Source organism: Pomacea canaliculata, linkage group LG11, assembly GCF_003073045.1.
Source record: "Pomacea canaliculata isolate SZHN2017 linkage group LG11, ASM307304v1, whole genome shotgun sequence".
Classification (NCBI taxonomy): domain Eukaryota; kingdom Metazoa; phylum Mollusca; class Gastropoda; order Architaenioglossa; family Ampullariidae; genus Pomacea; species Pomacea canaliculata.
In genome coordinates this window covers 522,224-545,614 of record NC_037600.1, presented here as the reverse complement: position 1 = coordinate 545,614, position 23,391 = coordinate 522,224, and the positions used below count along the sequence as shown (strand labels likewise).

At 42.4% G+C, this 23,391-nt stretch overlaps 1 protein-coding gene across 3 annotated transcripts in view; it reads left to right on the top strand.

The window, feature by feature from the left end:
* LOC112575822 (hemicentin-1-like) overlaps positions 1-23,391 on the top strand; it is an 87,181-nt gene that overhangs the window by 38,315 nt on the left and 25,475 nt on the right. For all 3 annotated transcript variants that reach the window (XM_025257860.1, XM_025257859.1, XM_025257862.1), the window contains exons 20-48: positions 394-672; positions 1,030-1,305; positions 1,476-1,784; positions 2,139-2,426; positions 2,869-3,150; positions 4,863-5,147; positions 5,893-6,177; positions 6,677-6,780; positions 7,183-7,363; positions 8,101-8,382; positions 8,776-8,879; positions 9,449-9,623; positions 9,909-10,033; positions 10,439-10,598; positions 11,567-11,851; positions 12,505-12,789; positions 12,961-13,233; positions 13,426-13,569; positions 13,807-13,935; positions 14,289-14,499; positions 15,461-15,543; positions 15,759-15,949; positions 16,704-16,785; positions 17,459-17,590; positions 18,171-18,308; positions 19,145-19,332; positions 19,817-19,898; positions 20,033-20,204; positions 20,468-20,565. In XM_025257860.1, the coding sequence (XP_025113645.1) occupies positions 394-672; positions 1,030-1,305; positions 1,476-1,784; positions 2,139-2,426; positions 2,869-3,150; positions 4,863-5,147; positions 5,893-6,177; positions 6,677-6,780; positions 7,183-7,363; positions 8,101-8,382; positions 8,776-8,879; positions 9,449-9,623; positions 9,909-10,033; positions 10,439-10,598; positions 11,567-11,851; positions 12,505-12,789; positions 12,961-13,233; positions 13,426-13,569; positions 13,807-13,935; positions 14,289-14,499; positions 15,461-15,543; positions 15,759-15,949; positions 16,704-16,785; positions 17,459-17,590; positions 18,171-18,308; positions 19,145-19,332; positions 19,817-19,898; positions 20,033-20,204; positions 20,468-20,565 (5,628 nt within the window). The remainder of the gene's footprint in view (positions 1-393; positions 673-1,029; positions 1,306-1,475; positions 1,785-2,138; positions 2,427-2,868; positions 3,151-4,862; positions 5,148-5,892; positions 6,178-6,676; positions 6,781-7,182; positions 7,364-8,100; positions 8,383-8,775; positions 8,880-9,448; positions 9,624-9,908; positions 10,034-10,438; positions 10,599-11,566; positions 11,852-12,504; positions 12,790-12,960; positions 13,234-13,425; positions 13,570-13,806; positions 13,936-14,288; positions 14,500-15,460; positions 15,544-15,758; positions 15,950-16,703; positions 16,786-17,458; positions 17,591-18,170; positions 18,309-19,144; positions 19,333-19,816; positions 19,899-20,032; positions 20,205-20,467; positions 20,566-23,391) is intronic.

Genomic DNA, 23,391 nt, shown 5'->3' with positions numbered 1-23,391 from the left:
GAAGGGCACTTACACAGAATACTTGTTAGATGTGTGCTCATACAGCATACTTATTAGATGTGTATCTATACAGCATACTCAGAATCTGATGATGATGATGATGTAATCTTATCATATGCAAGTATCTGTCGTGGAACAATGAAATATAAAATAAATATCACTTGTAGGGCAAAATAGGACAGCGAGATATAAGGTAAATAGAGATCACTTATGGGACAGAATAGAACAGTGAGGTATAAGGTAAGTAGATAATGTCAGATGTGGAATGAAGCATAAACTTTTTCTTTACTGTGAATTTCTCCTATGAAGTTCTCTCTAATGTTCAATTTTTGAGCTGTCAGCAAGAAATCTATTTTACGCCAAAAGCTGGCTGAACGGGTCTTTGTTATGTAGTTCCACCCAGCATAGCACCAGGCCTGACAGAGGTGGTGGTGCTGAAGGGTGAACCAGTCATCTTAGAGTGTGAGGCAGAGGGTGACCCACAGCCTCAGGTCAGCTGGCGGAAGGACGGTGCACTGGTGGACACAGTCAATATGGCTGACCACTACAGCCTGGTAGGGGCAGGCACTCTGGCCATTGATGCATCCAAGGTAGAGGATGCCGGAAAATACACTTGTACAGCAACCAACCCTGCTGGCAAACAGACTCGTGATATTCGCCTTGTTGTACACGGTGAGTAAATGAGGTTGTGACAAGGTTTACATGGAGATTTTGCAAAGTTGTATATAGTGAGAAGAGAATGTTTACACGGCAAGTAGACACTTGTACAGGACAAGTAGACAAGGCTGTGCATGATAAGTAAAAGAGGTTGATTTTGTACCCTTAGTCATTGTAAATGGGCTGACCTGAAAACTATTGAACACAGTACTGTTCATTTGTTGTGGTTCTTCTTGTTCCTAATCACCCCCAGTGGAGCAGAGGGCCGCAATTTGTTGTGGTTGGTACACATGAAATATCTATCCCGTGTACCCTATTGTCATGGTGGTTGAAATTCTGTTTCTGACCATTACTCTGTTTTGTCTGCTGCAGCACCTCCTAGTCTTCCAGATGCCCTTAGTAACTACACTGATATTGTCGAGGGAAACACTGTTATCTTGCCCTGCCCTGCCTTGGGCACACCAACACCACGCATTGTGTGGAGCAAGAATGGAGTGCCCCTGACTGACAGTGAGCTGGGGTTACAAGTGTTGGCTGATGGGTCGCTAGAGATCGACAATGTTAAGGCTGAAGACTCAGCGCTCTACACTTGCCGTGCAGAGAACGTGGCAGGCAATGTTTCCTATGCAGTGGAGCTAAAGATTTTAGGTGAGTAGCGATCTTGGGCATCAATCAGGGAAGTTATCAGTTTTAATGTACAGGTACATGTGCCACAGACGGAGTTGGCATTTCAGATAAGCACCATAACCAAAGAACAGCCTGAATTTTGTAACCATTCATTTACTTTTCTTGTGTATGTTTCTTATTTAATGTTTCAGTGCCTCCAAAGCTCATTGGTCCAGATGTCGGGCCCTCGGGTGGTCCTGAGAGCACCAAAGTCATTGTCAATGACACAGTGACCTTGACCTGCCCAGTGTCAGCAGGAACTGACCCGACCCCAGTTCTGACCTGGCTCAAGGACAACCAGCCATTGAGGGAACAAGATCTTGGAGCCCGTGTCTACCTCGCAAACAATGGCCTCGAGCTAACCATTACGCAGGCTCAGCTTGGCGATGAAGCACGGTACCGCTGTGTAGCCACTAATGTGGCAGGAAAAGTCAACAAGGACTTTCTTCTTGAAGTTCAAGGTTAGTGTTCAGAAAATAAGTAATGAAGAAGTAGGAGACAAGGAATAGAGTTTAGATGACCATATTTGTTTCCTTCATGCACAATCACAGTAAATCTTGGGTATCTTATAATCACAGCAAATCCTAAATATCTTTTTATAATAATAGTGAAACTTAGATGGCATTTCACAATCACAGTAAGTCTTTGATAACTGTTACAGTCTTGAATACTTATTTTATTTTTTTTGCCTATGGCATCTGTTTACAGGGCTGGCTGTGATATAGCCTTAGTTGTTGGCTCAACCTAAAACAGCAATTCCCCCAGTCCTCTTCCTGTCTCATGGGTTACTGCAGTTGTTTGATCTATTTATACAGTGCCACCCAATCTAGACCAAGACTCCTCATCACCTAGCAACCAGACAGCCATTGAAGGTCAACCCATTTACATTAACTGTCCAATCAGTGGCAAGCCTACACCTCGTATCTTGTGGCTGAAGGATGGTGAGCCATTGTCTGTAGAGAGAGACCCCAACATCAGAGTGCTTGCAGATGGCAGACGTTTGGAGATCAGTGCTGCCCGGATAACAGACCGTGGCCGTTACACTTGCGTTGGGCAAAGTGTTGCTGGTGAACTGGCTAAACACCATGACGTCACAATCTATGGTAAGGGACATGCAGTCGCATCACTTCACACTTATTCTTTCTTGGACAAGGAGGCTTCATTATCCTAGCGTGTATGTAATTGTGAGGCATCAACACTTGATATCCATATCATCAGCACATAGCTCATCATGTCACTGTCCTTGTCATCGCCACATGGCTTGTCATGCCATTGTGATTCACTTGCAGCAGTGAGCTGCTCACTTGTCATCTGATCACTTCTTCTGGAGTAGTCATAATGGTATGCATTGGAGGTTTCTTTCTCCTACTTCTGATGATCATTATTCCTCCTGGGCCTCCTTCCAACTTCACAGATTTAGTAAGAGTATTTTAAAGGTATTTTAATGATAAATAAGTGGAAAATATTAGTTATGAATATTAGTTTACAGTTATGAAAAGAATTCAAGCTTTTGTCAAAATAATTTTTTTCTGTTTCCAACTCCAGTCCCACCATCCATTGAAAATCCAGGGATGATGGAGGAGGCAGAGGTAGTGATGGGAAGTGACCTTCGCCTGACCTGCCCTGCGTCAGGACTGCCACTGCCACGTGTCACCTGGTTCATGCAGGACACAGCCATCAAACAGAACACAAGCAAGCATGTACTGGAGAACCAGGGCTGGACACTTTTGATCCGACAAACAACAGTGCAGGATGCCACAAGATACTACTGCCAGGCTGAAAATGTTGCAGGACAGGCTGAGAAAGCTTTTAATGTTGATATCTTGGGTAGGTCACATGACTTTATTTGACCTGTCACTTAAGCTTGGTAAGGCTTTATATCTTCTACAGTACTGAGAGTCACAATTCTTCAGCATGTAATCTTCACCATTCATCCTCAAATCAGTCATTAGAGGCTATCCCACTTTTCTTAAGTCACAAATATCTTTTCATGACATAAAACAGTTAATTTAGCTAGTGAGATCTTCTGTATAAGTTTTATTATGCAATGTGTCTGCTATTAGGGGTAGGTATGGCAGTTTTCCCCATATAAAAGAATTCTTTCTTTTATAAGTTTACTATTGTAGAAGGAAGACTAAACCTTTACACTCAAGGAAAAAGTAGCTCTCGCTGGACTTTGTTTATTTGCCTTCTTCAGCAATTAAAATTTAAGTGACTGGCATGTTCAGTGCACACTATCCTGAGGTGAACTCGTGGCATCTGACTGAATGAGACTGTTGTAGGTTGCTGGAAGTTGTCACCCTGAGAGTCTGCTGAGGGAAAGTTTTGTAACCATAATGTAAATAACTTTTTTCACCACTCTATGGAACCACCACACTTGACTGACATCAGGGAAAAGACACGTCTGCTATTTTGCAAATGTTCCCTGACTGGCAAAGACTCCTTTTTTTAATCTTTCTTATAGAAAATTTTCAACTAAAAAATTCTAGAAGTGGGGAACTGGATAGCAAAGTGGTCAGAGTGCTGGCGTTTAAACTGAGAGGCACAGTGGTCAGTACCCAAGTAGAGCAGTAAACGTCCCCCAGTTGATCCAGCTGGCAGGAATAGGTACCTGACTCCATGGAGGGTTGGGGAAGGTAAGGCAGTGAGGAAGATGAGATGGGCACTGCCCTCATGTAAAGCTGACCCTGAGAAAAGTGAGGTCTCCAACATCTTTCTCCCCAATGACCTGAAAATGTTAGGGGACAACCTTTACTTTTTTTATCTTAAGAATAGGCGATATTTAGCCTACCAGAACAATATTATAATTTTCTTGTTCTGTTAAATCTCTCTGCTAATTGTAATTTTAATGGTTATTACTGTGCAGTTTCAACTTTACCAGCATTGCTGACAAATCTGAAAATAAAACCACAGAGAACAGACCAAAATAGGCTCAAAAGCATTACAGTTTTTATCTTAAACAACAGGACACTTCTTTCCCAGCAAAATATAAAATCCTCGCTGACATCAACTGTCATCGTACAGAATATTAAATCCTTACTGACATCACTATCATCATACTAAACAAATCCTTGCTGACATCATTGACAGTCATCATACAGAATTGGTGTCTTGCATGAATTACTCAAGAATCAATCTGCTTGAAGATCCATGTACCAAACATTTCATCACTCTATTCTTCAAACAAAATATGAAATCTCTTCTTTATACTCACACCTTTTCTAATGACCAGATCTGTATAGCTGAGTGACGAATAGTTGCCCCCAAAACCCCATATTTGCTGTTCATTTATTAGTGTTTCTTAGATTATGGCTGCAGCTGCTGCAAGCTCAAAATTATGTGGAGTCTTATGGCTGTGGCTGTTAGAAGCTCAAAATTATGTGGAGGCCTCCATATTATTTTCAGGTGTCCCATTGGTTTTCAAGGTTTTTTTTTCCAGTGACTACTTTGATATTGCTAAACTGATTCATTTGTTCCACCAGATTATGATCAGATACTAACAGGTTAGATAAATTCGAGGCTTTTCTTTTACTTGCCAGTCCCACCCAAAATTGATGTTGATAACTCCGCACGCAACCCTGAAGTAACTGTGAACAGCACAACTGTCCTGAACTGCCCAGTAACTGGCAACCCTCAGCCAGACGTACTGTGGTACCGCAATGACGTTTTACTGGATGCTACCAATCACCCACGATACGAAGTGGTAGCAAATGGGAGACAGCTAAGAATCTATGGGACCCAAGTGAAGGACAGGGGCAACTTCCGCTGCACTGCCAGAAATCGTGCTGGGGAAGATTCAGTGGACTTTGACCTTGATGTATTTGGTACGTTGTTTCTGGTGCAGACCATATCAGAGATGTTAAGAATGCCTTTTGTATATTACTTTCAGGATCATATATATATATATCTAAGAATTATATTTTCCTGAAGTTTGTGGAGATGCGTTGTTGGGTAGATTAATCTTTTTGGCTTTGGATTTGACTTAGGGTAACTTCTTTTACATAAAATTTTCCACTTCATTTTGATGTAACAGTTATTTTTCATAAACTTATAGCTTTTATGGTTTTGTTTTTAAAACATTTTTATATAGATGATGATGTGCAATTTATATCTTGCAGAATCACTCATCAAGGGCCATGTGCTCAATGCTTAATATTAAAACTCTGTGAATGTGTCATATGTGAAAGAATGGACAGATGGGTAAGAATGAGGATGAAGTAGAAAAGACAGAGAAGATAAAGAGATCAGAGGTGACAACAAGGACAGGGAACTAGCTAAACAGTAATCAACAAAAGCCAAGAGAAAATACTGAAGTAACAGACAGTAATGACACAGAACTAGCTAAACAGTAATCCACAAAAGACAGAAAAGATACAGAGATAGCAGTGAGTGGACTGTGTTTAGGAGTAGTGCTCACAGAAATGATGTTCCACTGCAAATTTATAAGACTAAATGGTAGGCAAGTGGCAGTTATAGAAGGGATGGGAGTTCCTACTTTGTTTTTGCTTTCTTGCATGTGCACCCTTGCATATGAAAGTTTTCAGCATGATGCATTCCACTGGTGTGTAGTTCCACCCAGAATTGATCCAAGTAAAGTGACATACGACAACAAGGTCATCATCAATGGCACTGTCAGCATCCACTGCCCAGCATCAGGTGTGCCACCTCCCATCATTCTGTGGTACAAGGATGGGGAGGAACTCAATGTCAGCTACAGCGACGTGGTGTCTGTGGAGGCCAGTGGAACAGAGTTAGTCATCCGTCAAGCTGGGGTGGAGGATACAGGGTTGTACACTTGTTTGGCTGCCAATCCTGCTGGCGAGGTGGCTGAGAACTTCCAGTTGAACGTGCAAGGTCAGTTACAGATATTCCTGCTCATTAGTGGTTAATCGTCCCAGCTGTTGTTGGTGTTAGCAACTGATTAGCAGTTGACCTGGTTTTAGGGATGTCACATTCTGTCAGAAGCATGTTGCATATAACAGTGAGCATAAAGTGATTGCAGATGAATTTTCAGTCAGTAAGCTGCATCCTTTTATTTAAAATCCAAAGTATCCTTCGATGCAAAATACAGAAATCTTCTTACAAATGCAGATACTTGACCTGCAGCATGTAGTTAGTCTTTGATATAACCTCTTGTCTGTTGATAATATATTTAGTCATCCGATTAATGTGGGTGTTTGACATGCAGTATGTAGTTGATCTCTGATGTAATGTCTTTCAGTTGATAATGTATCTAGTTATCTGACCAATGGGGCTTAAATCTTACTGACTCAATATATAGCATTTGTTAGGACTTCTAGTTTAGGACTGGTGCAGCACATAGTTGTTTCTTAAGATGATTCTCTTTGAACAGTCCCACCTACAATTCTTGAGGATGATGCAGAGCTGAGGCCTCGTGTGCTGGAGAACTCCACCCTAACTCTTGCCTGTCCTGCTATTGGCATTCCAGACCCTGAGGTATGGTTTGTGATTCCCACTGGCAGTAGAGTGTGTGCAGTTGTGGATCTGTGTACCTGTGTTGAACTTTCTTCCTACCTGCATGCCAGTGATAAAGATCATTATTGTAATGTTAGCTGTAGAAGCTGATGTACCAGATGTCATGATGACCATTGTGATGTTACCATATTAGAGACAGTGTTGCAAATTATTGGTTGATTATTGCGGTGTGTGTAATCTTCAAACCAAAGACAATATTTTGAGCTCTGTGACATCTTAATCTGTGTATCATTTCACCAAAGGACCTTAAATTTCTTGTAAAATAGGATAATTATGTAGTGAAAGTGATGTAATCTCAATTCTCCTGAAGCATGTTTGATCCATTCAAGTGACTTGATCAAAAGGTTTCTTCTTCTGCCCCAGGTGATGTGGTTCCACAATGGTCAGCCTTTGTCCACTGAGACTGCCTCCCATGCTCAGCTCAGTGACGATGGCCGTGTTCTGGTCATTTCCAGTGTTCTGGTTGCAGACACTGGTCTTTACGTGTGTGTGGCAACTAACGAAGCTGGAGAGGCCGAGAAGCACTTTGACCTGCAGGTGTGGGGTGAGTCTTTGTATACCTGTAACAGATGTGGGGTGAGTGTGTACCTGTAACAGGTGTGTGGGGAGTTTCTGTGTACCTGTAGCAGATGTGGGGTGAGTGTGTACCTGTAGCAGATGTGTGGGGAGTTTCTGTGTACCTGTAGCAGAGGTGGGGTGAGTGTGTACCTGTAACAGGTGTGTGGAGAGTTTCTGTGTATCTGTAACAGGTGTGTGGGGAGTTTCTGTGTACCTGTAGCAGATGTGGGGTGAGTGTGTACCTGTAACAGATGTGTGGGGAGTTTCTGTGTACCTGTAGCAGAGGTGGGGTGAGTGTGTACCTGTAACAGGTGTGTGGAGAGTTTCTGTGTATCTGTAACAGGTGTGTGGGGAGTTTCTGTGTACCTGTAGCAGATGTGGGGTGAGTGTGTACCTGTAACAGATGTGTGGGGAGTTTCTGTGTACCTGTAACAGGTGTACTTGTAAATTTGAACTTGCTACAACCCTAGAAGCCATGTGTGCAGACATAACAACTGTACAAATAAACATACGAGAAATGTGAAATCTATTAGTGAACATCAAGCACCTCAGAATTTTTACTATAAAATTTCAGAATATTTTAGCAACTAAGTAATTATGAATCATTGATTATAGCCAGTCCAATCGATGTATTTTATGAACCACAAGTAGTAGATTGCTCTGTCCTGCTACATAGAAAATTTGAGTTTTAGGCACTAACCAGTTTCCTTATCTGTTTTACAGTCCCACCTGTCATCAATCATAATCAGATTGACACAAAACCACATGTGATTAAAGGTCAAACGGCCACACTGGACTGCCCAGTGTATGGCATCCCATTTCCAAATATCACCTGGCTTAAAGATGATCAGCCCCTTCCAACTTCTGACCCCAGGGTTAGGGTGGTTAGTGGTGGTGTGCAGCTGCAGCTGTTGATTGTAGACGAAGGTGACACCGGCACCTACGCCTGCCAAGCCATCAGCCCTGCAGGACAGGACCAGGCAACCTTTGACCTTCTCGTTCTTGGTAACACTTCAAATCTGAGGAGATTGTGTCAGCTGTTATATATCACCTGTCTGACTTTAAAAAAAATTCCAGTGTTATTAAGACTGTTACAACTTATTTCAAGGTTAAAGCCACATCATCATAGAGATTTTTCAAATTTTTTTTAGCAACTTCCCAGTCTGCTTTTTTTCTGGCTTGCTGAATGCAAGATGGATATAAGATATTTTACTATGACTAGTAGTTATAAAAAGGTTTTTTAAAATCTGTACTATTTTAATTCTCAGTCAGAAAGATGAATAGTTCTGATGTTATAGAGATGTCAAGCAAGCGTCACAAATGTATATCTTTATTAAATAATTGTGTAAAGTGCTACATTGTATACCAGCTGTTGCAGTAGCTTTCTGTCTCTTGCAGTTCCCCCTTCTATTGATGAATCAAATGTTGTGTACAAGCCTAAAACTATTGTGGACAGATGGGTGGTGCTGGAGTGTCCGGTCTCAGGTGTGCCTACTCCTGAGGTCAGTGTAGCATTGACTTTGTTGTTGAGCATGTGGACAATCATACTGCACAATGTTTTGAAAGTTGTCTTCAGTGATATATCTGTCACCTAGAGGTTCTTTCATGAAGGCTTAAAGTCAGGGTTAAAATTGTCCTTACTCTGTTGTCCATTGTTACGAGTTTCACTCAGACAGGTATTACCACTGAAGTTATAATTGGGATTTAACAAGAGTCTGTGTACAGCAATTGGTCTGCAATAGTTTGTATTTTGTTTATAGTGCTTATGGTATTATAGCAGGAGCACTTGCATATTGCTGACAGCCTTTGTTTCCCTTCACCCTGCATCTCCCCTGCACATGGCCAGCTGCACGGATACTGTGTGAGCGAGGCGAATGACCTCTTTGAGTGTGTGAGCCATCAGATGCTGTATAGTTGTGTGTTGCAGTATAGTGTGTAAGGAAATATTTTTAAACAATCCATTGTCTATATTTGCAAATTACATGTGGCAGAGCATGTAAGTTGTCAGGCAGTGTGTGTTACTGCTATGACAAGTACTTGCTGACATTGTTACTGGGCGGGCTGTTGTCAGGTGGAATGGCTGATCAATGGTGAGCCAGCACAGGAGAGCACACGACTGCGTCTGCTGAATGACAACCGGCAGCTGCAGATTGAGCGAGCGCGCACTACTGACACTGCTTTGTACACCTGTATTGCCACTAACCTTGCAGGCCAACTTGAACGCAACTTTGACCTTCAGGTGTTAGGTGTGTATGCGGTGACATGTTAGGTGTATCTGGTCAGGTGCAAGGTGTTTGTGGTCAGGTGATAAGTGTGTTTGTGGTAAGGGGCAGTGAATCATGTACAGGTCTAACCATGTGCTCAGACAGAAAAGGATTTATATTCATGGACCTGTGACAGAAATGCCATGTTTTGCCACAAGACATCCATGGATCTGGAGCAAGTCTAAGAGTAGTTGAGGAAAAAAATGAGGGGGTGAATTTATAGAAGTTCTTTTCCTTACATTAACAGCAGTGTCTTGAATATTGCAGTTCCACCCAGTATCGACCATGAGTTGGTCCCAGATGCTATCACCGTCAGTCAGAATGGTACCATCACAATTGACTGTCATGTGTCTGGTGTGCCTCAGCCAAGCATACTCTGGCTTAAAGATAAGGTGAGTGTTTGCTGGTGCAGATGTTCAGTCAGACGTCAGACTTGATGACAGTATTCCAGTCAGGCACCACAGAGAGGGAGAGTGTGTGTGCATGCATGTGTGTGTATATATGTGTGTATGTGTGTACGATTGTAATCCCACATTCGAGTCAAAATTTCAGCATTTTAGTCTGGTGGCAAAAGGTTTGTGCATGGTTATCTATGACCAGATTTTTGAGGTGTACTTATACTCTGGTAATAACTGCAAGCATGTTCAGCTATGACTGTGGCATTGTTGTTACAGCGGTAATAGAATTACAGCTCTGTTGTAAATGAGACCCTCATTATATTCATAGTAATTTGAATGACATTGCAATACTGTTTCCTTCAGTGCTTACTATGTTGGTTGTCATGGTAAATATAACAGGCACCACTGCTGGACTGGCCTTACCATGACCTGCGTGTGCTGAACAATGACCGTACTCTAGAGATCAGCAATGCTCAAGTGGATGATGATGCCACCTACACCTGTATGGCCACCAACCCTGCAGGACAGGATCAAGTGGATGTAGCACTGCAGGTGTTTGGTCAGTAACATCAAATGTCTTTGATCAGTAACAAATTCTCTCAAGTTTATAAGCGACAGATAACCTGAGCAACTAAACTTCCGGTACTCTAGTTTGAATGCAGACATCAATAAGTATGACAGCCACGTCACAGAGGTAAGCTGCCAGTAGGAAAATGAAGCCACAGTTATTCCAGTAATAAAGTATAAATGATGCTACCTCCTGCACTTCTACAGCTTACATAAGAGCAGATAACAATGAGTTTGAAAGCTTAAATCCTGCCAGCAACAAAAGTTCAAAAGTCATCATTTACAATGTCTGAGAAAGTATTTACAACACTTTTAAAAAAAGTCATGTGATGAAAACATCTCAGAAATCAAATCCTAAAGAGTTCCAGATTTAAATTTATTGTGATTGTTATTATACCATTTCCCAAGATGGAATTGTGGACAGGACTTGAACAGTTCCAACAGCACATTTTTTTATGGGCTTTCACTGTGAATCTTGAGGTCACATTTATAGTTACCACTGTCTGTGAATCTTGATGTGATATTTGCACAAGGTGAGTAATATCAGTCAGGTCAGTGTCACCTGCAACCAGTTCATGAGATCTTCACGGAGACACTGGGCTTGTTAAAGTATTGTCACAGAGGTTGCTGTTCTGTCTGGAAATGTAGTAAGCCAGGAATGAATATACAGCCGAGTAATGCCTCTGTGGCAAGCCTTGTCAGGTGCTGAGACCATACTTCCCCCATTTCTCCCTTGATGACCAGTCCAGTGTGGGCTGATCAACACAGATGGGCCCACAAAGGACATTGGAATGAATGAATAAATCTCTCAGATTTATGGTAACAGTGACATAATGATGAAATTGGTGTTACAGTGACAATGATTCAATAGGAAGATTGTGGTTATGACGTTTGTGGTAGTTTGTGTTTTGGTGATGATGATCATTGGTCTTATGTGGTGGTATTATGTCCTTTATACAGTTCCACCTCAAATCCTGGAAGCAGCTACTGAAAAGCTGTCTGTTGTTGCTGGCAACGCCATCAGCATGCAGTGCCGTGTGACCGGGATACCCACCCCTACCCTCGTGTGGCTGCACAACAGTGCAACGCTGCTTCAGACAGATGATGACAACACAGTGCGCTTGCTGTCCAATGACTCACTGCTGCAGCTGTCAGATGTGCAGGTGGATGATGGCGGAGAGTACACCTGCCATGCTGAAAATGAGGCGGGTTTTGCAGACAAAACATTCATTCTGGATGTTTGGGGTAAGACTGGCTAGGGCTGCTAACACACGGACAGCATGGTACATGCGTGCCATACTCACAGTGCAGAGTAATCCCTGTACACTCCATTCACAAGTTAATGCGCAATATGTTTTAATTTTTTTTAACACAAGCCTTGTGTATCAAAATAGGCCAAAGCATTATAGCTTTACTTGAACGTTTCTGCATTGAGTCCTAGTAACAGTAACAAGATGACAGTTAACAGAAGTGGATAGATTTTTCCCAACCCAGATTTTTTCTAGTGGCATCTTGGCAATATGGTTGTTATGCAGGTAACTAAGAAAGAAGCATTGAAAGTCTCTGAAACACTAGAATACCCTCACAAGGAAGAAAGCAGCAGAAGGCATAAGTAATTCAGGTCTAGCTCATCTTTCTAATTGTGACAACTGTCAAGGAGTATTGCAAACGATGATGGAGGAGCTGTGAGTAAGCATATACAGCTGATGAACATGATGGTATGAAGATGACATGAAAAATGCTAAAAATCTCATGCACCTTCTGCAGAGTTATTAAATAACGATGAAGAATATATTGATGACTACAGACAATGGATATCACCACTAAGAGGTGTACAAATCTTCACCACTAAATTTTATGTGGTGTCATAACACTACCTCTGTTTTACATCTGTGTAGTACCCTCCACGATCAATGGCTCAGGGGAAGTGCAGGAAGTTCCTGTCATTGTTAACCAGCAGGTATCCCTGACATGTCCTGCTCAAGGTTCTCCTGCACCTAATATCACATGGTATCGCAAAGGTCGCCCTGTCTCCAGATATGGGTCCCCAAACCTTCGTTTGCAAGATAATGGACGGACGTTGGTCATACGAAGCGTCCAGCTGCCTGACTTTGGAGACTACAGCTGCCAGGCGGTCAACCCTGCAGGGCAAGACCAACTCTATTTCCGTGTAATGGTCAGGGGTAGGTAACCTGGTTTGCAAAGATTCGATGAAATTATTGAAAGGTAAATAACCTGCTGGTTTGTGAAAAGATCATGTAATAGTTTTGGTGTCGGCGTGATGACTATCTTGGTGTAGTTCCATCTGAGGTGATTTGCTGTATTCTGTAGGCTTGACAACTATCTTTGTGCAGTTCCACCTGAAATTGGAGAAGGACCAGAACGTGTGGCCACAACTGTGAATGAACAGGCCACCCTATCATGTGAAGCCAGTGGTCAACCAACACCAGATGTCCAGTGGTTCAAAGATGGGCAACCATTCCCATCAACTGGTTTACGCCATCGCATGATGCCATCAGGTTCCCTGGAGTTCATGCTTGTCCGCATAGAGGACAATGGCCAGTACATGTGCTCTGCCTCCAACACAGCTGGAAATGCATCCCGCACCATTACTCTCAGTGTTCAAGGTCAGTGGACGTGCATAACATCAGTTAGCCTTACAAAAGTTAGCTTGTTGTGTTAACTAGTGTACATCCTTCTAGCAGTAGAGGTAAAGAGAAGTGTGCATGAGAGTGAACATGAGAGAGAGTGCATGCACATGTTTACGGGCACTCTTACTTATGTATGTGTGCTGAAAACAAAGCTGTTTACTTGTTCAGTGCCAGCCAAGATTGTCAGTAGTGGCAGCTCCACCGTGCATGCCCCTCTAACTGGGAGGGTGGTGCTGCCATGCCAGGTGGAGGGGTCTCCAGTCCCCACACTCCTGTGGCTGAAGAACCGCGCTGTATTGAAGGAGAGTGCAAGTAAGTTGCCATGACATTAATGCGTATTATCTTTTGTTTATAACTGTGGCTATCTCACACCGTTTGGGATTTGTTTATACAACATTGTACATCTGTGTCTTGAGTATGCTTAGATAATGTAGAAAACAAGTACATGTTAACTTACATGAAAATGCACCTGCTGAGGTCCCTGATCACCTGATCAGAGTGTTGCTGTTCCTGCTAAGGTCCCCTGATGAAATGGTGTTGTTGCTGCAGATCAGCAGGTGTTTGAGAATGGGTCATTGATGCTGTCCAACCTGCAGCTTGAGGATGCTGGAGTCTACACTTGTATCGCACAGAATGATGCTGGTGTGGATAATCGGGACGTTAGACTGAGGGTACAGGGTAAGCAAGATTTACAAAGTCAGATTGAGGGTACAGGTTATGTAAGATTTATATTATCTGATGTGGGGCGGCAGTCAAGGCAGCTTAATGTATTTTAATAGTATTTAACAGTGTTTAACAACAGTTAACAGGACTGAATGTAAGAAGAATGTGTGCTTCATCATTTCTATAGTTTGAAGACATATGCCATCTGCACAATGTTCCAGCAACTATTGACATATTTTGGTTTTGTTTAACCCTGTAATTAATTGACATGTTCAGTGCAGACCTTTAAATTAATTAACAAATTCAGTACAGACCTTGCTTATCTAGATTGTGTGTGCATATGAATTGTGTGTGTGTGTGATTTTCAGTTCCTCCTAGGATAACAGCATCCCAAAGCAAGTTCACGGTCCTACAGAACAGAACTGTAGTACTTCCATGCCATGCCGTGGGACGTCCGCGCCCCAGCATTCGGTGGGAGCGCAGTGGGCAAGAGATCTCATCCACAGACTATCGTGGATCATACGGACGTGTCCAATACATCACCCTGCACACTGGCGGACTTGCCATCCCTCACGTGCGGTCAGTGCTATATAACTATACTGTTAGTTTGGGTGGGGCGATTTTGGATGAATATAACAATATAATGATATAGCCAAGCCTAGTTTTTATCGAAAGAATGGTGTATTCAAGGTAAAAGGAACTGTAGACATGTAACTTGTATACAAAAAGGTTTTGCTTATACAGGTAGTCCTCGACTTACGATGGTGATCCGTTCTTACGCGGCGTCGTATACCGAATTTCGACTTAAGTCAGATCATAATAACAGTACAGTACTGCAAACACTTAGCATATCCAAACACTATCCTAACACAGTACCCTACACAATTATCAATAAACATAAGTACAGTAAAATATTGTGCAGTACACTACGCTTTGTTATCACTGCATGTGGCTTTCATAGGAGCAGATCCTGTCACATGTTCAAGGATGCGATCTTTATCATTGATAATTGTAGCGGCAGTCGAACGACTAAGTCCTAATGACCTGCCGATCTCTGTTGCTGTTTCCCCCTTCTCAGATTGCCTTATGACTTCCGCTGCACGTGGAATGAGGCGCACGTACAGTTCGACTTACGACGCTAAACCTTGTAAGTCGGAATTAGTGTCGTTTACAGTTGTAACCACGAAACGGCGTAACTCGAGACCGTCGTAACCCAAGGACTACCTGTACTGTTAGCCCATATGTTCCTACTGTTCTCTGTGGGGTGGTGTGACACATGCATGTACACTTGCCAGTGTGAACAAGCAGTTACATTTATGCCTGTGCATTTTAACTGCAAATATCATGTACCTATATCTTCATTTTCATTTTTTTTAAATTATATGGTATACTTTGCAGACACGTCTTTAGTTAGTCACTACTGTTTATATTGCCATTATCACATGTGCATTTATAGAAATACAGCAGTTACTGGAAAATATATATTGCACATGTCATATGCCTATATCTATAAAAAGAAGTACTTTTGCATATTTTGCAGTGCAGAGGATGAAGGCATTTACCGCTGTATCGCTAAGAATGATGCAGGCGAGAGTTTTGTGGAGATGTCCTTAACTGTACAAGGTGAAGCGACAAAGCTGTTCAGTTACGGATTTGCCTTTTGCCCATGAGATGTGATATATGTATACAGTACATTATAACAGTACAACTACATTATGTGCAGTGACTGTGTGTTTTTGAGCAAGAGAGAGATAGAGCATGTGTTTGAGTGCAGGTGTGTGAGAATGCTGTTCTTTCAGTAATGACTCGTCTAATCATGTCAAATTTTGTGCTTGTAGTGCCTCCAGTGATACAGCTAGCATCCAGTCAGATTGTGGCTTCGGTGGGAGACCGGACTGTGTTGCCATGTGTGACTACTGGTAACCCTCTCCCCACCATTACATGGAGCTTTGACCGCCGTCCAATTGATCCACGCAACTCCAGGTACACTGTAATGGAGGATGGATCGCTGGTCATCAACAGTGTGCAGGTCAGCTGTCCATCAAATTTCCTTCTTTTATGTCACACTTGATACTGTCCTTCATTGCTGCCCTTGATGCTGTCCCTCAGTGTCACCCCTTTGTGCTATTTCTCAGTTGGTGCTACCCACTTTGTCGTGTCACCCAGTGCTGCCTTCTGGCGTTATTCTTCAGATGGTGGCAGCCATTAGTGGTGTCCCTCAATTAGCACTGACTCTCCTTCCCTACTCTTGATTCATCCTCTTTCCACTGTGAATTATCTAACCTGCCCCTTTCTATTTCTTTCTTATCTATCCCTAACCCTAACTCTTTATCTTATCTAACCTGTACTGCTCCACTCCACCCGCTGAGTCTAAATCTGTTACCTGCATCATAGAAGTCCTTAGGAGAATAAGTATGCGCTTTACAAATTTTGCATTTATTATTATTACTAGCCCTAATCCTTTCTTTTTCTACACTCTTTTTCTACCCTAACCTGGATGTCGACAATGCTACATTTGCAGTTTCCCCGTTGTTGCATATTTGCAACGCTGTGACATAAATACTGTCATTATGTTAACAAAAACTGATGGCAGGACTTTGTAATTTGATGTAAAGACTGATATGTGTATGTATGATGATTAGCTGTGACAAACAGATGCAGTGTTCAGATATGTTGTATGATTCTTTGTTTATCACCAAGGCTCAAAATCTGGAAAGTAATAAAATTTATTAAAAATCGTGTATTGGGACTTTTTGTGTGTGTGTTGTTTTTTTTCCATGTAGGAAGATGATACGGGAAGTTATGTGTGTTCAGCAGTGAATGAAGTTGGCCGAGACTCTCAGAGCCATCTCTTGCGTGTACAAGGTATGTCAGGCCAAATCTTTGATTACTTTTTTCTTCTTCTTGAACCAAGGAAATACCCGAGATTTAACTGACCCTATGGTTAGTGTTATGTATGAGCAAGAAATGTGAATGCTCATGCAGTCTAACTTTTTCTGGGTTTCTCACTTACATGTCAGTTCGCCACTTGTATCTTTAATTTGTCCTCCATGCATTTGAGTTAGTGCTTATGTCTTGTGTATTTGTGACTTATCACTTATGTTTTGTGTTTTCTGAATTCACCATTTTTGTCTTCTTCTGTGTTGGCTGCTGACTGCTTGTGTCTGGGACATTTCATTTGTAGTTCAGTGTGAACAGTAGGTCTTACTTGGGCTTTGTGGACACTAGTAGTACTGACTGAGTATATCTGCCAATACTAATTGAGTATACCTGGCAATACTGATTGAGAAGATCTAGCAATAGTAATTAATTGAGAATACCTGTATATATGTATATATCTGACAGTACTAGTTGACCATAACTGCCAGCATTAACCGAGAATACTAGTTGACTGTAACTGCTATTATTAACTGAGTATATCTGGCAATGTTAACTGAGCATTCCTGGCAATACTAATTAAGTGCATATAGAAATACTAGTTGTGCATTCCTGATATAAACTTACACAATATTTACTTTGCTTATACCATTGTCTGCAGTGCCACCGCGCTTTGTACGTGAACCTCAAGACAAAGAAGTCACACTAAGCAGCCGCTTCCAGCTGGAGTGTGAGGCGCGGGGAGTTCCCACCCCTGTCATAACTTGGACCTTGAATGGACAGCCTCTAGCAGGTGATTTATCTCCCTTTTATCGTGCTTATTCTTTTAGGCATGACTAAATAAGAACAAGCCACTTGAGTTTGAAATTTGCACTTGAATCTGCCTAAATATTGTGCTGTTTACATTCTATCTAAGAAGAACTTTTGAAACTGATGTTTCACAAGATCATCATGCTAAAGACCTAACTTTGTCCATGGTGTCATGTGGATGAGTGGTCTGCATGAGGCATCATTGGTTAATATGACTAATATGACAGGTTAATATGACCATCATGCATTAAATTATTAACTCTGCTTTGAATTAAAAAAACAAATATAAATCCAGCATTCAGCTGTGGATAAATCTTTTTGCGTATTCATGAAGGTACATTTAATGCCTGCCCTAAAATGTTCTGTTTGTGCATGTATGGAAAGAACTGTGAGTTTAGCTGATGCCAGAGAAAGACGCTATATAAATAATATTATTATTAATATTAATAATATTATTATAAGCATCTCATTTAAAAAAAGCTTAATAGACCTATTTTGATGAGGTTTTCTTTACATGGAGTTTAAGAATAAGACAATCTTCTGGTGTGTTTATTTTTTGACAGCACCTCCTAGTGTTAATGGGCAGAGCACTCTAACTGTGCGTCATGCCATGCAGGAAGACGCAGGGCTGTATGAATGTGCGGCAACCAATCCTGCCAATGATCAGAGGACGACTTCTGTCGCCCGCGTCATCATCAAAGGTAAGAAGAGCTTTAACTTCGAGTAGCACCATTAGTCATTGAGTGGACCCATGTTAGGCTGCTGAAGGTGTCATATTGTATTGACTGGTGTTACACTGCTGAAGGTGTCATTGTATTGACTGGTGTTAGACTGCTGAAGGTGTCATTGTATTGACTGGTGTTACACTGCTGAAGGTGTCATTGTATTGACTGGTGTTAGACTGCTGAAGGTTTTCATTGTGCTGTCTTACACTATTGAAGTTGTCGTTGTGGTGTTATGTTACTGAAGTTGTCATTGTGTTGACCCTGCTGGGAGCATTCCGGTGGCACAACAGTTAGCACCTGTCACCAATACAGTGAAGGTTAGCCGTCTTGGGTCCAGCTCTTGTCTTGGGCACGCTGTTCTTTCTCTGCGTGTGGCATCTGGCTGCCTGCCTTGCTGTGATGTATTCTTAGTTTCTAGCTCTGCATAAAACACTAATTCCCCCCTCCCCTCTTGTTACTTTACTGAAGATGTTATTGTATGGACCAGTATTTGCTGTAGGTGTCATTGTGTTGTTACTCTGCTGTAGGTGTCATTGTGTTGGCCACTGTTACTCCAACTGTATTAAGAGTTTATCTGCCATCATTGTAATTCATTATGCAAGTCTACAATGTCACTAACCAACATCCAAAACGCTATTTTCCTCCACTATAAAGCTTACAGAACAATATAACAGACTTTCTTGTTATTGCAAAATGTGTGATTTCTTGTCACCAGCAAAGTGTTTTTAACAATCTTGTGATTTCATCCATTGCTCTCCCTTTGAAATATCAGCTTCCACCTGTGTGTACATGCTTGTGTTTATATTCTTCAGTCCCACCTCGGGTCCTGGTGGCTCCTGGTGACCAGGCAGTCCGTATTGCAGAGAAGGTCACTCTGGACTGTTCAGTGGCTGGGGACCCTGTACCACAGATTCTGTGGACAAAGAATGGCCGCCCTGTTACACTGAGTGAACGTGTTCGGCAGCTGGACAACGGATCCCTTGTTATATACAATCTTTTGGTCAGTACAACTTGTTATGGACAGTCTTCTGATGTTTATACCTGGGTATAGAAAATCCTCTGGTCAGGGTTTAGACAACTTTCTGGTCAGTATAGCTACCTTTTCATGAGTGTCATTTATTTTATGTTGCTCTTATTATTGTTATATGAAGTGTTTATTCTATGGTACTAACTTATTTTCATTTAGGTTGAAGCTTCTTACATAATCTTTTGCAGTTTTAAGCTGTCATGATAAATTTCCTTGTCCTTGTGTCTTGTGCTTGAATAAAAGTAAGGGTTTTGAGAGCCTTGGCATCAGGGTTTGTTTTTCAGTGTCGGAAAGCTACAATAGTGTCATTTTGCGTGCATACATGTTCAGATATATCCTAGACATCAGATGCAGGCCAGCATAAATGTCTAGAGATATGTCTATATCCCAGACATTAGATGCAGGCCAGTATAAAAGTCTTTGCATATATGTGTGTGTGTATCTGTATATATTCCAGACATCAGACGCAGGCCAATATAAATGCATTGCCATAAATGATGCTGGAACTTCAGAAGCACAGTCCATAATTACTGTCAACTGTGAGTAAATTGACCTACTTTTATTAAACCATGCTTCGGCTTTTATTGGTCACTGCTTTACCTACATTTAGTGATTCCTTGATAAACATCTGGAAAATTCACAATACCCTTGATTCACCATCTTGCTGTTGCAGCTGAGCCACAATTTCTGATTGAGCCCAAGAGCCAGACCGTGGATGAAGGTCAAACTGTAACCTTTGATTGCACAGCACAGGGCCAGCCTCCGCCAGATATGTACTGGTGGAAAGAGACCACAGAGCTGAAGACTCAGGGCCGCATCACAATCCTCCCCAACAACTCACTGAGGTAACAATCCAAATACTGCTGTTTGGGCAGCAAAGTGTTTAAGTGCAGGTGTCCTTGCTCAGGTATGGCAGGTAGTGTCACTCAAGGACTGTCAGCACTGCTAGTGCAAATTACACTTGCTTTTATGGACTTGTGTCAATACAGTTTGTGCAAATAACATTTGCTTTGTGGACTTGTGTTAAACAGTTAGTGCAAGTAATATTCATCTATGGAACAGTGTGATAGCACAGCTAATGGAGGCGACTTTGACTTCTGTGGATTAGATTGGTGGCAACACAAGAGAGTGACTCAGGCCTGTATCGCTGCTTTGCCAGCAATCGCTTGGGCAAAACCTTTGTGGAGACCCTCTTAAATGTGGTAGGTAGGTATTCCATGAGCCTTCTATAAGATTTGATTCTTTTAACCTTTGACACTTGTTGCATTTGATGCTAGTTATTTGATTCTAGCTGTAAAAACAGCGAGTGATGCTAATTAAAGGAAATCCTGAGAGAAAAACCTGTGGCTGTGTAGTGTGTTGCCAGTGGATTAGGTATTGTGCATTGTATTCCTACATTCTTGTAGGTTAGTGTGGATATGTAGATGTCATTATGTTAAGTGATCCCAGTTATTTATAGCCTGTTCTTTATACCTCCCCCCCCCCAAATCCATTTATGCAATACCCCTATTAGGGTATCCCTCAACCTGCCTCATTAAGCCTTCCCCTAGAAAAAGTATGCAGACAGGGTCACCTACCTATTGCATAAACTGAGTATTTGGGGGCTATGGTTTGTGGGCCAGGCAGAAAGACATGGGGGAAGAGGACACACTTAAACAAGCACACTCACACATCCACCTGGGCACACTCATTTAAACATTCTTGTACATGCACACACACATGGGCACATACACTCATGCACACTCATACACAAACACATGGGCACATATGCACAAATGGCCATCACACTCTTACACATACACATATTCACACACATCAACAGGTACATCTGCATGCATGCTTGGTACACCCATGCATGTAGGGTACACTTTGTAGCAATATGGCCTTAAGCATTGGACTGGATTGGCCAGCAAACTTGACCAGTACAAGTGTTCAAGGTTGGGATGTCAGGTTCATGACATGCATGGGAGACAAAGGGGGCCATTAACAGTAAAGAAAGGAGGGGGTTGGACAGTTTCTGGAAAGTTCAGTTGGGGGTGAGGGGTGGTTGGAGGCCTCACTTTTTCAGATTCATTCAGACAAGATGCTTGGTGTCTCTTGACCTGATTATAAGACTTCCTGCACTTGACAAGAGAATTGTTTCCTGATATCAGCATACCATTGTCATACCACTCCAGCTTTGTCCCACATCACTTTTCCTCTCTGTTCTAATATCTTCTTGTGCAGCTGCCATATACCTCCCACCCACACCTGCCATGTAGCCACAGCAGGGAGTTGATGTGTCTATTACACATGCTCTGGTCTTGTTAACACATAAAGGGTCTTATTGACATAATATAGTACATCTATGTATATATAAATACAAATGAATATATACTAAATTTATACATGGTATACCCAATGATGCTACTTGATGATGCATCTGAGACCCTCTGATATTGAGGAGAAAACTACAGCATTAGACGTGAAGATTCTTGGCAAACTCTAGTGTGGCATTATTAAAAACGACATTCATTTTCTTTAAGGTACACATGGATCAGGTTATGGACAGCTTCCATGTATGAAGAAGCTAGCACAATAGAGTTTTGCTGTTAAATGAGGGTGCAGTTAAAATGAGGATATAGTTAAATGGTTAAATGGTTCTTTTGAAGTCCGCTGCTACTGCCAGCTGTAGCAACAGATTTCTTCTCTCTCACCTCCCAGTTTGAACAGAGCGGTCCGGTGGCGCAACGGTTAGCGCTGTCACGACCCCGGTAGTCTGACATGGCGCATTCTCACCAAACGTCACATACCGGCATTCGTGCATTGCGCATTCTTTTTAAATGAAAAACATGAGATCACTTCCAGGTTGGGACGTCCGTTTGTTAATACACACCAAAACTTCACAATACATAACAATGCATACAACTTTCAACCAGAACACTTTAAATCAACGCTCAGCAAGCACCTTAAATCTCTAAGGGTGCACTTCACAGACTAAGGGTGCACATGCACCGCTACTTAATACAAATGTCTGAGTCTTTCAGTTCGCTTCTCGAAGGGTCTCAGTTACTTATTAACAGTTCAAACAGCTCTTACCCTGATCATCCTTTAAACTGCATGAACATCACATTGTCCCTTCCACCTGGGTGCCGAAGGTACTCAGTCTCTGGGCACCTGCTCTCAATAGCCAAGTCTCTCTTGACTTTCTCACGCCGAGCTAGTCGTTCCCCACACACACAGCAGTGGAGTTGCAGAAGACACTCTCTTACTCCCCGCACACAGCAGTGGAGTTGCAGAAGACACTCTCTCACTCCCCACACACAGCAGTGGAGTTGCTGAAGACAGGCTTCCTGTCGGCGCTCCTGTCGTCGAAACGCCCTCAAGCTGTTCCGGAAGATGGTGGGGGGTTCCTCTCCTCAGGCCACCATCATTCCTGTTACTGGTGTTGTCGTCATCGACGTCGACTCCGGCTGACAAAACCTCTAGCCGTTCCGAGCCCGGCGCCGCACTCCCCCGCACACAGCAGAAGAGTCACTCTCCGCTCCCAGCAGAAACTTGGAGACTCTACAATGTCTCCGGTACACGACACACCTCGCTCGCACCTCCAAACAGCTTCTTCATGGACACACTCTCTGTGTTAATCCAAAAACAAGTGTCTCCCCCCTGAGCCTTTCTACGCTCCTCTATATATACACCCTCTGTCACCATCGACACGGGGTGAGCTCTACATGCTTCGCTCGTGAGGTCCGAAACTCATGGGGTATCCAAAAAATCACGAGGCCCACAATTTCCACTAACATTAGGACATTCACGAGTGACAACCTTCCATCCCCTTCCACCAAACTAAGGCGGGATCATGGGAAAAAACAAAGGAGGCACGGACTGATCCGTGACAAGCGCCTGTCACCAATACAGTGAAGGTTGGCTGCCCAGAGTTCATTTCTCGTCTCGGGCACGCTGTTCTTTCTCTGCACATGGCATCTGTTTACAGGGCTGGCTGCCTTGCCGTGATATAGCCTTAGTTGCTGACACGGCATAAAACACCACTCC